The following is a 15684-nucleotide window of genomic DNA, read 5'->3' as shown; positions in this document are numbered from 1 at the left end:
AAGACAACGTACAAAATTTACAAGTATCCCATAGTAAACAGTATGCGCAGACGACACAATTGGGACCTATGCGCATACGTTTACTATGGGAAACTTGTAAATTTTGTATCAGTTTTCTTATGGTCCGGGGTTACAATGCACCCATAGTAAAATTTAATGGGAATTTTTCACAGTGTAAGGTTAAACGTAGCCGATTTTTTTTATTTTGCTTTTTACTATTTTTCAAGACTGCTTGAATACAAAAAAAAAGGCGAAAACATGAAAAAATTTCCATTCGGTCGCCATCTTTAAAAAAATCAAAATTTATATTAAATTTTTTTTTTTTATTTCGAATAACCTGTTTTCGAGAAATCATGTCAACCGTGAAGGGGAATTTTTTTTTAATTTTCTACAGCAACGCTGTTAAGTTTTTAGTTATTTGATATTTCCTAATAAAAATTTACAAAAACGACAATAAATTTACACATAATGAAATAAAAAAAAAAACCAATCTCTATATTCCTCAATTCTCCCTGTCAAAAAAATTCCCGAAAATCACTTATTTTTTCAGCCGTCACAGCGACGATCCCCCTTAACTGGACTCGTCTTATAATTTTCATGAAAAAAATAGAAATAATTCAAATTTTATCTTGTGACAGTATGGTCAATTTGAACAAATAATAGATTGATTAAAAATATTGTTTTTTTTTCCATAAAATTAAAAGAAGTCAAAATCATTAAATTCCATAATTAATTTAGTTGAAAAATTCCTTTACCATAAATGTTTTTCATTGTTACCATTATTAATTTTTTTAACATATTCATCATAGAAATTCAATGCATCGTTATACTGTACATGTATGATACAAAATTTCCATGTGTAAAGAGTTGATGAATATGCAAGTGCTTAAGTGTTAAAAAAAAATTCATGAATTATACAAAATTATGCATTCTTTGATGACAACAAAGATCGAGTTAGTAACACAAAGAAGTTTTTTTTTTCTCTTTCATGATTCCTCTTATAATGTTACATATTTTAAAAATATAATGATCAGCAGTTTACAAAATAATAATATTAAGTCCATGAAAATTTTTTTTCTTTAGATTGAGAAAAATAAATTACTGCTTTATTTTTTTTTTTTTCTGATTCTACAGAAATAGTAATTATAGGATAATTTATTGTCTCTAATTAAGCATTGACTCGTTTAATCAATACAGTGAATAGGCGTACGTTGTGAAAAGAGAAACAAAACGTTTAAAGCGATCAAGAGAAAAAAAAAGTAAATAAATGAAAATAAAAACAGAGAGAAATTAAACCCTGGAAGTTGGGAGTAATTTGGATTTTTTTTTTGAATTTTTTTTTGCAGAGCTAGTGATTACAGCGTGCCTCGGAGCGTACTAGTCCTTTTCACAAAAAAAATTTATAGATATCGAGGACATACATGACTAAGATAATTCACGAATATGCAAAAAAATTCAGACTTTTTTTAAATTGACAGTTCAATTCAAAATCGCCTTTTTTTTTTTTTTTTTTAAGGAAAATTTTTCGTTTTTACAAATTATTGTAATTCATAAATTTTATAGCAAATTTTTTTGTAATTAATTCAAAGATTGACAATTTATTTTTCCGGATCTTCTAATCTAAGTTTTCATTTTGCAATAAATGTGTTCCAAGTATAAATAATACCGACGTAAAAAAAATTGTTCCTAAAATAATCCAAAAAAACTTACAAAAGTGAACTTGCAAACTTGAGACAGCTTTGAACTTTGCGTTGATCATTTCGTAACTTCAAAAAAATTTTCAATCTAGAACTCGTTCTTGAAAAATTCTGATAATAGTTATAAATAGTTGATAATTGGTTTTGAAACCTTTATTGTAATGTTTTTCAAACCAGAAAAGTTTCCAAAATATTTTAGCTTGAAGAATTATGAAAAATTTGTCTAGAAATCAATTAGTTAAAATTTTTTTAAAGTTGGAAAAATTACCGACTCAATGTTTACTATTGTCTCGAATTTTTTAGTTCACTTTTTGGAAGAAATATTTTTTTTGGCGTAAGTATTTATTACGACGATAGTTTGGGGAAAATGAAAATAGTTAATTTTTCCAAAAATTATGGAGTTGGAAATTCTGCAGCTGAAAACGACATGTAATATTTTGTACAATTTTCTATTTGATGTAATTCTGAATTTTTTAATAATTGAAGAACAAATAATGACAAATATCAGAATGTAAGCAAAGTATCTAAATGTATAAAAACATAACCGACTATCGAAAGAAACCATCTTTCCATTACATTACACATAAATTCTTATCATAAATTTACGCATCACTAAATTTTGTTCAATGAAGTTCTATTGTTAATCATAAACCTACTCTACATTTACTTTCTTTTAATTATTTTACGAATAATTTTTTTAAAAATAAAATTATCAATTTTGCTCAAGTGTTACAAATTAATTTCAATTGAATAGATTGTTAATATATCTCTATGATAAACAAGCACTCAATAATTCGTAGAGTAAATGAATATAACAATTACAATAGTCCAAACGAATTACATGTTGGTTTTTGTATCAGTCCTATTATTATTATGCGCACAGATTTACTAGAAAACCCACCGTCACTACCTGGATGCCCGAGGATAAATACCGAATTAATTAAATATAGATCAATTTTGAATTACATTGTATATTCATTAATTAGTATCTAATTTTTATACAAAAAAAAAAAAAAAACAATTTTGTTGTATACTAACAATATTTGCAAACTTAGTTATTTTTGTATATTTATTCGTGTGTTTAAATTAAAAGGTTTCGAATATATTCAAATTTTTTATTTTTACTCGACATAAATGAATCACATATACTTATATATGAATCATATATGGAAATCGGCCATATATGATTTATAAATGCTTCATGTATAGTTTACATATGAGCCACATATGAAGCATACATGACTCACATATGAACTATATATGAAGCATATATGTCACATATGAAGCATGTATGTTATATATGAAGCAATATGTAATATATGAAGTATATGAGTCATATATGAAGCATATGAGTCATATATGAAGTATATGAGTCATATATGAAGTACATGAGTCATATATGAAGTATATGAGTCATATATGAAGTATATGAGTCATATATGAAGTACATGAGTCATATATGAAGTATATGAGTCATATATGAAGTATATGAGTCATATATGAAGTATATGAATCATATATGAAGTATATGAGTCATATATGAAGCATATGAGTCATCTATGAACTATATATAGCCGATTTTCAAATATAGCGATATATGATTCATTTTTCCCAGATAATTTCTCATTTACTATTTTTCAGGAGTTGCTCAATTTTTTTTTGTAATTATCATGTACTAATAAATAAGATTAAGTACAAAAAAATCATGTGCCTCTAACTATTGAACATATATATAGTCGTCAAAAATAAATCGTATATAGCCATTTTTCATATATGCTCCATGTATGGGCAAATATATGATTCATTTTTTACCCACGGACAATAGAGCAGTAGAATAATTACATTTTTTAGTGTAAAAATAGGGCCCTAGTATAAAAAACTTCAAATATTATAGTTTGCACTATAAAAATAAGACAATAATAACAGAAACAGTTGTAGAAAGGAGGCGAAAAATAATTTTCGATCGTAAAACATTTTCTAATTCTTTGCATTATGAGTCGTGCAATTGAGACTATTTGTAATAGAGTAATTACAATTATACATACCAAATTTTACAGTTTCTAATGTATTTTTAGTTGAATAAAACTTAAAATTATCAGTTACGTATTATTTTTCAACTGTTCTCAATTGAAAAGTTTATAGTTGGTAGAAGAAACTGTGAAAATTGTCATTTATTACTAATGTAATTTTTGTTATATGAGAATTAATGTATTCTTTTAGTAGTTAATTTAATTTACAGTGTGAGCTACTAATTTTCAAGAATGATAAATGTTCTGTGAACTATCACATCTTAAACTTTAATTTTTGAACTCTGTTGTTTGAGTAAAACGTAACTTATATGAAATAGTGAATTCAACTAAGTTAAACGCAAGCCGAGCTTAAGGAATTTCTAAAAAACGATTGTTTTGAAAAAATACAATGTGATATATTTTTTACCCCAAAATTTAAAGCTTGAAAACCTTTTTGCTATTGAAGACTGAAAAAAGTCTTGAATGAAACTGTAATAATTGTTACGACTCAGAAATAATGTAATTTTTAGTTTCGCAGTAGAGGGACTTTGCCGGAATTTCAAACAGCAATAAATCTTAGAGATACATTTAATTTTTTCACTATTCTTTTCTTCATGCAAATATTGAAAACTACTGTGAGAAAGTTTTTTAAAATTTAAAAAAAAAAAAATCAATAACTATAAATGAAAGTACTTTGGGATTTATAAATGACCATCCGAAAGCTATTTAACAAAATTTAAATTGATGTGCCACGTAAGTGACACTTTACGCTTTTTACAAGACGCTATATAAGTTTATCCAGAAGTTCAAACCCTCGAAACTTTTCGTTTTATTTTATCTCAAACTTTTTTTTTTTTACTTTTTAAGTACTCAAGGTTTATAATTCAACGAATGAATTTAATCAAAATAACCCAATGTTAATTTAAATTCCAATGTTTTAGATCAAAATAAATTACTTTTTACCAAAAACAATTTTATTATTTTCCGAGTAAACTTTTAATTTGTCACAAAAAAAAAAAAAAAAAAAAAAAAAAACTGTTATTCTTACGAAACAATAGTTTAATAACATCAATTGTCTTATTTAGTAATTGGTCTGTTAAATAACTATTGATTAAACACGTTCGTAATAATTTACCCTCTGATTAATTATTAATCGAGTAAATTGATTAAAATAATCGTTAATAAAATTTTTTTTTGTCACTGTTTAGTATTCAATATTAAAAAAAAAAAAATAAATAAATAAACAAATTTATTGCATTAGTTAAAAAAATTATAATAATAAATTGATACTGAATGATAATAATAATATAAGAAAAATTACTTTTATAAATATAACTTACATTTTGTGTGATTAAGTTTGTCGATTTAAATTTTTAACGGAATGTAACACTATTAAAATATTATTTACGATAAATTTTTTGTTAAAGTTTTTTTAAAATCGTGCTTAAATAATTGTAAGGAATCGTTATGACTTTGTCAGAGCCCGTATCAGGAGCTACTGACAACAAAATCAAACCGCGTCTCTATTCTAACGCGTGCGCATTTCAAATTTATCTGAATATATACATATATATTATATTTTCATCCCTTCTTATGTATAGAGACATTTAGGGTGTGCAGATAATTCTAACTTAGGAAATTATTCGTGTCGGATGTAACAGTAATATTGGATTCGAAATTCCAATCGATTAATTTCGAAATTTTCGAATTATTTGAAAAACCTGAATTATTCGTAAATTATTGTAATAGATTTATATATATTTGACCGAACTTTGATAAAAATGTTCCCGTTATTCAAAAAAATTGTTTAGCTAAAGTAAATATTATCAATCTGTGATTATTTCTTGAATAAGTACCCAGTAAAAAACGAATCGTCAAAGTATAAAAAAATCGGTCTGTCAGTTGACCCTGCGGGCCAGCCCCAAAACTTCCCGCTGTTTTCGAGCTACTTGAGCTCGAAATCATTGCTAGATTTTGGAATCAATCCATCGAGCGAATTAAAAGTTATTCCAAAAAAACATTTTTGAAAAAATTTTATTTTGGAAATATCTCTGAACGTACTCTACCGAGTAAGCTCAAATTTTGAGTATTTATAGTAAATAATAAGCCGCGTCGAATGACACCCCAACGATCAAAATCGGTTCATCCGTTCAAAAGTTACAAAATATTTACATACGTACATACATACATACACGCGGACATCATTTTGAATTTAGTCAAAATAACTTCCTAGAACCTCAAAACGTCGACATCTGTTGGAATTTCGATTTTCGCAAATCGGGGTGAAAACAATAACTTCCCGAAATTTTTGAAAATCATCGATTTTCTTAGCGGGAAGTCAAAAATTTTCCAGTGTTATTTAAATGGGAAATTGAATTTTTTGATGAAATAGATCTGTAATCGAGATAGAATTTTTTTTCTCGCGCGAAAATTTTTCTTCTGTAGTGAACAATCATTTTTTTCACAAACTCACGGAGAAAAATTTTAAGTAAATATTCCTAATGTGATTTCAAAAAAATATGTGCCTGAAGATCGGAACGTTTTTCGTGCAACGAAAAGGAAAAAAATTACGTAATTTGACTACTTAAGAGGTAATTCCAGAAATCAGGGGTGGCCTAAGATTTTCGGCTGAGATACCAGCATCTATATGCGAAACATTTCAGAAATCTAGTCATCCAGTAAATTTTTTACTTTCCAATTTTTTTTTTTTTCGTTCCGCGAAGAACGTTCCGATCTTCAGGTACATAAAAAAATAGCAGAAATTACTTTACTAGCTAAGTAATGATTGCATTACATTACAATGCAACTATACAGCTGTACATCATCAAAATAAATATGTGCACAGCTGCATAGTTACATTGTAATGTAATGTAATCATTACTAAACTGATAAACTAATGTCTGCTATGCTTTTGAATCACACAGAAATATTTACTTGAAGTTTTTCTCCGTGCACTTGAATAAAAAAAAAATATTGCTCTGAGAAGACGCACCCTAATATATATATAATTATTCATTTTGATTTTAAAAAACCAGCGTTTTCGTGTCTAAATATATTATTATAAATAATTCTATTTGAAGATGTAATAAAGTATTACTTAAAAAAAATTTCAAATTATCAAAAGTGAAGGTATCGTTCTACCATCAGACTCTTCATTAGATTTAGCTATTAATCAACGTCTACTCACTCAATATACGCAATTTCTCAACTTCCTGGAGACAAAAAACTTCAGTCGGACACGAACGCATTAAAATTTTTCCAGGTCGGATCAATGTAGAGTGAGTCCAGTTAGATCATCAAAGGTAGTCGATTGTTCTTGTATTCAATTTTACTTCTAATGTTTTGATAAAGAGAAGGCTTTGACGTGTCGACGGTCATTTCTTCCGGGTGATGACAGATCATATTACTGTTCTCCGGTTCATTGGGGTAAAATCTAGTAAATCATCAGAATTGAAATGTAGTTGGTTCGCTAGTTTTCCCAGTGTCTGAATGTCAAAATTCAAATCTGGTTGGCTTGCTATGTTTACTCTCGGAATTACCTTTCGTCCCAACGTGATATTGACTTTGCTGATTCAACTGTTCCCTGTTACGGTCGAAGCGTTAATACAATGAGATCAAAAGCATTAAATACCCTGTCCAATTTCTTCCACGCCGACGGAATAGCTTCTTGATACAGTAGATCTATTTATATGCAATGGATAATAAACTATGTTTCAGTAGACCTTACATTGCCTTTTTCTGATTAATTCAGCAATATTCCATCATTTTCTATGGATGTAAAGAGCTTCATTATAAATTTCCCTCTTATGAACAATCAGCTCAACTTTATACAGATGTTAAACTAGTTTCTCCATCAATTGTCCAATGCTTGAATAGGTAGAGCCGGATGATAACATCACCAAATACATCAGAAATCCTGTAGTACCGACGTTAAATAAGACGTATCTTATCAATAGACCCTTTATAGTTAAGCTGACAGAAAGTTAGCGACAACCTTCTGCTGCAAGTTGTTGCCAAGTTGAATGCGAAGTTGACATTCTATTAGTTGACGAAAAGTTGCCTTCAATTTTCTCAGACAGTTGGCGACAGTCGATTGTCGGCAACTTTCTGGAAAAATTGGTAACAACTTGTAGTCAACAGTAACAAAAGCTGAAAGTTGTCGTCAACTTGATGTCAACTAATTGACATCAACTTTCTGACCAGAAAGTCTTGCTATCAGGACAATGAAAATAAATGCAACAAAATTTATTTTCTTGTCAATTATTTATTTTCATACAACGCCCACTAAAATATTTAAAAAATTCATTTTACTTTATTATAAAGTAATGATAAAAAAATTAGTCTAGTTATTATTAAGTTACTTAACTTTTTCCTGGATTTCTTACTTGTGTATTATTGACATCACTGATTGACTTATATTATATATGTATAATAATAAAGTGGTGTTAAATATGTATAAATATTTAATGTACATTAAATTGTAGTGAAAAATGATAACTTTGTAAGTAAAAAATAAATAATCAATTATTTAATGACAGTAATTGCAGCAAGGATGACATTTTATTCCGTTTTGTCCACATCGACATCCTCCTGACGTATCACCATTGCCCTTTAAGATCACAAGTAAATTTGTAAAAATTAATTGTGGAGAGACGAGAGGGAGAGAGAGGAGTATTGAGTGTTTACTCTTAATACTATAGATTATGTGTGTGAATAATGCTCTAATCAAATAAAATTACATGATTTAGAGTAGTTATCAGTTTTCGAATTATTGGTAAATTTTTTCATGATTCGATTAAATTCTGAATATTTGGTTAGAAATTCTAAAATAAAATTTTTGACTTACACGTAATGAATTATAAAAAAATTTATAAGTAATTCAGATTTTTCAAAATCCTCAAAAATTCACGAATACTTTCAATTTTTCGAATAATTAGGAAATTTTTAATTATTCGAAAATTAATGAATACATCGAATTTTTTAAATGATTCAAGTTTTTCGAATGATTTGCATATTTTAAATTATTGGAAAATTCACGAATACGTCGAATGTTTAAAATGATTCGAAAAGTTTCAAATAATTCAAATTTTTTGACATCCGAATGTTTGAAATTATATAAAAATTAAAGCGAATAATTCAAATTCTTTGATTAATTCGAATATTTTAAAGTATTCGAGAAATTAACGAATACTTCGAATTCTTAAAATGATTAGAAAATTTTCAAACAATTCAAATTTTCAACTGATTCAAATGTTTGAAATTATTCGAAAATTAAAGCGATTACTTTGAATATTTCAAATTATTCGAAAAGTAAAACGAACAATTCAAAAATTTACAAAAAATTCAAATTTTTCGAATGTTTCGAATCATTTCCACACCCATAATAAATAAATAATAAATTTATAATTACAGCAGGTCCCCAACGTGGTCCTTTAGTAACCCAACAAATTTCAGTTTTACACATTGAACATCTCAGCCAATCGCATCCCATTTTTTTCATCAACACAACATCACAAGTTGGACATGCCATTGCTTCGCCACGTCTCAACATTTCAGCTAACATTGCTGCAGTACGTTTTGATTCCTGATCACTTTCTTTAGATATTCTTACGTCATCTTGGTATTCAAAGCAATTTTTGCCTTCATGTATTACCTATCAAATTAATTATTTATTATTGCTATTATTTAATTTTTAATCAAGTTAAAGTAATTGAAAAAATTGTGGGTCTCAATATTGTTTAATTTTTTTCTTTTTCATTACCCGACATGTTAAGCAATTATTTTTATTGCACACAGGGCACAAAAAGTTATTAACATTATCGTCATAAATACACCAGCCTGGACAATCGGGTGTCTTACAATGAAATGCATTATGTCCGGCATTATTTTCAGCCTGTGCTACTGATTTAGCTAAATGTTGTTCATAAGTTTGCGGATTCACCAGCTGAAAATTAAAAAAAATGTTAATATGACAATTAATAACTTTTTTTTGTACACAGAAAAAAACAAGTTTTTGGCGCAAAAAACTTTTACATGCCTTAAGAATTTTTTTGCACTATGAATTGAAAACTCCTTTTTTTCTGTGTAGAAAATTGAAAAAAAAATTGACTGTCAATTATTATCGTGACAGTAAAAAAAAAAATCCATGATCTTGTTCAAAACAATTTTTTTTTTTATTTAAATAAATGATAGAATTTATAGAGTGACGTAGGAAAAGATGATCAACTCAAAATTTTGATGAAAAATTTTTTTCTCAATACTTTGAAATTGTATTATTAATTTACTTCATGAAAATTTTCACTGAAAATTTTTAGGTAAATATTGTTTGTAACATAAATTTTAAAAATAATTTTTTGCCTGAAATTTTGAGGTAGCCATCTTACCTCGGTAACTGTTTTGCCCAACAAGTTTATCTTTTAATAAAATGAAATTTCAAATTAAATGTGAAAATTTAATTTGCCACAAAATTTTCGTAAACAAATAAATAAATTTCTAATTATATTTTTTTTTTAATTATTTAATAACAATACCAACAATACACCCGAGAAAAAATTATTTAGGTTTATGTTGATCTACAATAGATCTACAAAGATCGCTATCTTCCCAAAAATTAGACCTTCATTCCTCTTGACAGATCTACGAAGATCAAGATAGATCTCCAAGTTACTAGGGCTTATTTTTTCAAGAGGTCTGTGAAAATTTTTTAAAATTCACGGAAATAGTTGGAGATTTCCAGTGATCTTTGTAGCCCTAATGAAAAAAATTGATGCTTATAACTTATGGATTTGCGTAGATCATAAATCTCAATAGATCTCCATTAATATAACTGTGAAATTTTGAAAAATCTGGTGAGATCAGTAGAGAGCATTTGAGATGACCGTAGATCTGAAATTATTGACGATCTTCTGAAATTATCGATTTTTTGAGATTTATTCAAAATTTTAAATCTACGTAAATACACATACACCAAAATTTCATTTTCCCAGCATATTTATTTTTTCGCAAATGAAAATTTAGTTTAAAACATAAATTACTCATGATAATTACGACGTCTGTTAAATTTACCTCTAGGTAATTAACGAATTAATTATTATGAACATGCATCATTTTTTATTTTTCTCTCTCATTTTACTGGCGTTGAATTGTTTAATTATCAAGTTATTTTGCATTTTCAATGAATATTTGATTGACTAATTTTTATTTTATGAATATTAATGAACAAATATTTACTTATTGTCGCCGTAAATATTAACAAAGTAAAAATATTTTTTATAAATATTTAACAAGAAGAAAAAAAGTTTCGATAAAAATATCAAAAGTTACATTTTTCCATTCATTTACACAAGTGATTAATTGAAAGCCTGTGAAAATTTATGTTGATTATTAAACAAAAAAAAAAAAATTGTAAATAATTTTAATTAATAAAAAAAAAACATGTGAGTCGATAGCCGGCGTTTAATTATTATTATTATCATTATTGAAAAAATAAAAATAAAAAATTGATAACACAGCTGGAGCAAAACAGCACCTCTATTCACCCTTATTTTTATTTATATACTTTTTTTTTAGTCATATGAAAAAAAAATATATTTATTACAGCTTTTATCTCACGCTCCTGCAGCGTCGATTCGCAGGTATATTCAGAGTCTCGATATGGACATTTTACTTCCGCTTCATTGCAATATTTAATTGTGTTTTCAATACATCCCCTAAGATATAAAATGAATGTAAATATAAACCAATAAAAATAATGGTTATAATAATTATAATTTAAATAAAATCCAGCAAGCAACATATAAATTTAAATTAAACATACATTCCAGTGGGGTGATACAATAAAGGTAAGGGGAAAAAAAATATATATATATATATTTATAATAGTAATAAATATAAAAAATTACATCCGCCTATCGAGATAAAATTGAGATGTTTTTTTAAAATTATATTTGTTACAACTTAATACTAAACGGTATAGAAATGTATTGGAGGGAACGGGGCAAAATGAAACACTATTTTTAAAAAGAAAATTTTTTTGTAAATGAGATCTATAGTGTCTAGAAAAAATATGGAGTGAGTTGGTCACCCATAGTCCAACCATTTTGGAATTTTGACATTTATTTGTCTCTGGGATCTCTCCGAGTCGAGCAGTTTATCATTTTTTAAATTCTGCCTACTTATTCTCGAGTAAAAAAAATTATATATAATTATATACGATCATATACCATTATATGCAATTCATATCTGATTATATATAATTATACATAGAAAATGACCCAATGTAGTTATAAGTAATTGTGTGAAATTATATGCGACTGTATATAATTACATATAATTTTTTTTACCTGGGTAATTATCCCACAGTATTCTTAGGGTTGTCCAGTATAAAATGATAAAAAATACTGAGGCAACAAAATTTTTTTGGTCCCAAAAGCTTCACATTAAGATGTATCTGGGCATCTCTCTGAAAAGTCTCAGGACATTTTTAATTCCCCCCCCCCACACTTTTTTTTTTCATTTTGTTTTTTTGTAAATTTTTTAAATAAATTTTCTATAGGGTAGAAGTCTCATTTGTGGCTAATGCTCCATTTTTGGACAATCAATACTTTATTTTAATTAATGAAAAAGTATAAAGTAAAATTTCCACTGTAATAGTGTGATAAAAGTATCTTTTTACTCATTTCAAAAATTAATTATGTCATTGCATCTTTTACAAATTGATTCATTTAAATTATTGGTGTCTAAAACTGGCCCTAAAGTGGCCAAAAACAGTATTTTTACCCTTAGTCATCTAATGCTCGAATATTGATGTTTAACTTATTTTTTTTTTTTCGGTCTAATTTCTAAAATGGTTATACTACTCCGTGACCAACCTAGCCTCTACTTTTTCAAAGACTTTATTCAAATATTAATCAAAATTTTTTTTTGATTTTTTTTCATTGGAGTCTTATTTTGCCTCACTCTCTCCTATAAAAATACTGTTCCGTATAGAAAAGCTTGAGCATATTGGGTTACGATTAAAATTTATATTTTCATATAATATTACGGTAGCCCTATCATTATATATCTAATTTAAAAGATAAAAATATATGTATGATTATATGAATATACTATACCTGCAAAATGAATGCAAACAATCTCTGAGTACCACACCTTCAAGTGGATCATAAACAACAAAACAAATTGGGCACTCGATAGGCTCAACATTTAAAACAATTTCACAATTTTCAAGCATCATCAATTGTGTGTACTGTTCCATTCTATTGTTATTATTATTATTATTATTATTATTATTATTATTATTATTATTATTATTATTATTATTATTATTATTATTATTATTATTATTATTATTATTATTATTATTATTATTATTATTATTAATATTATTTTTTGGTAAAGCTGCTGCTCCTTCAATAACTTGATTATCAAAAATAATTTTACCCTCTTCCAGACCCGCCTCCACTTGTTTGTTTACCAAACAAACTTCGTTCATATTTTTTAACTCTATTTTTTTATTAGTTTCTAAAAAATTGTCAATTTTCTTCCGTTCATCATCATCATCATCTACCGCCTACACATTTAAAATATTAATTTATCAATAACTGATAATTAAAATTGAATATGAATTTGATTTATGAACGCAAGATTACCTCAGATTTTTTGACATTGAAAATTAGTGAACTTTTTTTTACTGGGTCAACTGACTTCGATAAATATTTTTCCTTATTTTTTTCGTCTGTCAAATTAATTTGATGATTATCTTTTTTTTCTATGTCTAATTGACTTATTTTTTTCTTATGTTTAATCTTATCATTATCACTATCATCATTATTATTATTACTATAATTATCAATGGTCAGAAGTCGTTCAGTTAAATGGTTTTGATCCAATACCTTATTAAATTGTTTATTATTTATGTCAGCGATCTGTAAATCTAAAAATTTATTAACCATCAATTTTAAAATCATGCTTATCGGCTCAATAATCATTAAATGTTTTGCAAAATTAAAAAAAATATATACACTAGGTTGGCCCAAAAAAACCGGCTATTTTTTTTTCGATGTCGCATGAAAATTTGCTGGCTTACCATGTTTTAAGAAGGTTCTCCAAAAATCAGCCCGATAAAAAATTTTCAAAAGGTCGCTCACGAATTTTGAAAATATCAAAAATGATTAAAATTCGGATTTTTTACTTCTAAATTTTTTCTTTCTCGTGGCAGCAATAGTTTAAATAAGTAAAATCATATCTATGCTGAAAATTGCAGCCTAAAATTTAAATATTTAAACGGCGCTCAAGAATTTTGAATATTAACTGATAATATATAACTAATAGTTTGAATTAGTTTTTGTATTTATTTATAACTCAATTATTGTCATTTCACTAAAATATAATTTTTGCATAACCAAAAATATATAGAACAGTCTTAAACAATAAAATTTGTTAAGTTTCGAATAAGCAAAAAAACCTAAAAATTGAATTAAAAAATAAAAAAGTATGTATAAACTTATTATTTCTATTTCTCGGGATATTTCCTTTCATTCTGATGCAAATTGATGGTGAAAAAATCGAGAAGCTTTATTATCAATATTCAAGGGTCACTCGAAAACGTTCAAAAGACAGCACTCGGAAACATTCAAAATTCTTGAGCGAGGTTTAAATATTTAAATTTTGGGCTTATATTTTCAGTGTAGTCATGATTTCACAAATATAAACTATTGCTGCCAAGAGAAAGAAAAAAATTTGAAATAAAAAATTCAAATTTCGATCATTTTTGATATTTTCAAAATTTGTGAGCGACCTCTTGGAAATTTTTTATCGAGCTGATTTTTGGAGAGGCTTCTTAAAACATCGTAAACCAACAAATTTTCATAAGAGGCTCGAAAAAAAAATAGTCGGTTTTTTTTTGGCCACCCTAATATATACATATATATTAGGGTGGTCTTTATAAAGGTAATTTTTAAATTTTCATCATCTCACCTTCCAAAACTCTTCTGAATAATTAAAAAAAAATTTCCGTAAATTTTCAGCTCTTAAATTTCATATGAAGCGACCCCTAATAAAACTATTTCATTAATAAAACTCATAAAAAAAGTCTTCAATTCATAATTGAAAAAAATAAATTCCCTTTATAAGGGCCACGTTAATATACGTCTAAAAAAATCATGGAGAAAAAAATAAATAAATTATTAATTACCTGGAGCGACGAGATAAAGAAAAACAGGAGTTCCTTCAATAGCTTTAAGATCCTCAAGCGTTGCGTCGTCGTTTTCTGCTAAAGTTTTTCCAATAATCCATCTTTGTACATTTGCTGGTATTTCAAACTCATTGAAAATTTTAACTTTCAATTGTCTTACCGTCATGGTTATCGGAAGCTGCGAGTCGATAAAAAATGAATAAATTATAAGTTTAATTTTGCATAACGAAACTTTATTGTAGAATTTTTTTTTTGTATTATTCAATTACCTGAAGTGGTATTGGTCCTTGGTGGGCTAATCTATCTTCGATGTACATGTCGACGTTTAATAAATCATCGATTTTAGGTCGTTGTCTTACTACTGAACACTGAATTTTGAGATGTGCTAGTTCTTTGGCGAATCCAGCGGCTTTTTGGTGATTACCTGATGCTATTGCACCTTCTAATTTCTTTAATAAACGATTAACAGCCAACGTATTCATATTTTGTGTTATTTCTTCTTCATTATCTTTACTTCCTAAAAAAAAAATTCTGAAGTTCGAAATCTGACGAGTAACAAATAATCTGTTTCAAATTCTAAATCTATCGGAAAAATTTTGATCTGTCGAATAGTTAAAAATTTAATAAGATTCTAAATCTATCTAATGATCCCAAATTTGATAATAATTATAATTCCGACGGATTACAATGATATATGATAAAATTTAAAAATCTAATGTATAGTTCAAGATTCGACGATGATTAAAAGTCTTTTGAATGATTAAAAATTCGATAGAAATTATAA

At 26.9% G+C, this 15684-nt stretch overlaps 1 protein-coding gene across 3 annotated transcripts in view; it reads right to left on the bottom strand.

The window, feature by feature from the left end:
- LOC103568812 (putative uncharacterized protein DDB_G0291812) overlaps window positions 1-15684 on the bottom strand; it is a 42504-nt gene that overhangs the window by 23270 nt on the left and 3550 nt on the right. Inside the window, exons 2-11 of one of the 3 annotated variants that reach the window (XR_008403877.1) lie at window positions 15170-15417; window positions 14901-15078; window positions 13357-13640; window positions 12820-13277; window positions 11304-11415; window positions 9468-9650; window positions 9117-9359; window positions 8092-8315; window positions 7246-7622; window positions 6894-7139 (exon numbers count right to left, since the gene is read on the bottom strand). Coding sequence is in view for 1 of the 3 variants with exons in the window: in XM_053739991.1 (XP_053595966.1) it covers window positions 8235-8315; window positions 9117-9359; window positions 9468-9650; window positions 11304-11415; window positions 12820-13277; window positions 13357-13640; window positions 14901-15078; window positions 15170-15417 (1787 nt within the window). In the remaining 2 variants the exon portion in view is untranslated. Of the gene's footprint in view, window positions 1-6893; window positions 7140-7245; window positions 7623-7878; window positions 8316-9116; window positions 9360-9467; window positions 9651-11303; window positions 11416-12819; window positions 13278-13356; window positions 13641-14900; window positions 15079-15169; window positions 15418-15684 lie in introns of those variants that run through there. The other 2 variants (XR_008403878.1, XM_053739991.1) reach the window with 2 other exon arrangements.

The sequence above is a fragment of the Microplitis demolitor genome, chromosome 6 (genome assembly GCF_026212275.2).
Source record: "Microplitis demolitor isolate Queensland-Clemson2020A chromosome 6, iyMicDemo2.1a, whole genome shotgun sequence".
Lineage (NCBI taxonomy): Eukaryota > Metazoa > Arthropoda > Insecta > Hymenoptera > Braconidae > Microplitis > Microplitis demolitor.
Note: the sequence above shows the minus strand (reverse complement) of the source record. Positions and strands in the feature narration are given on the sequence as shown.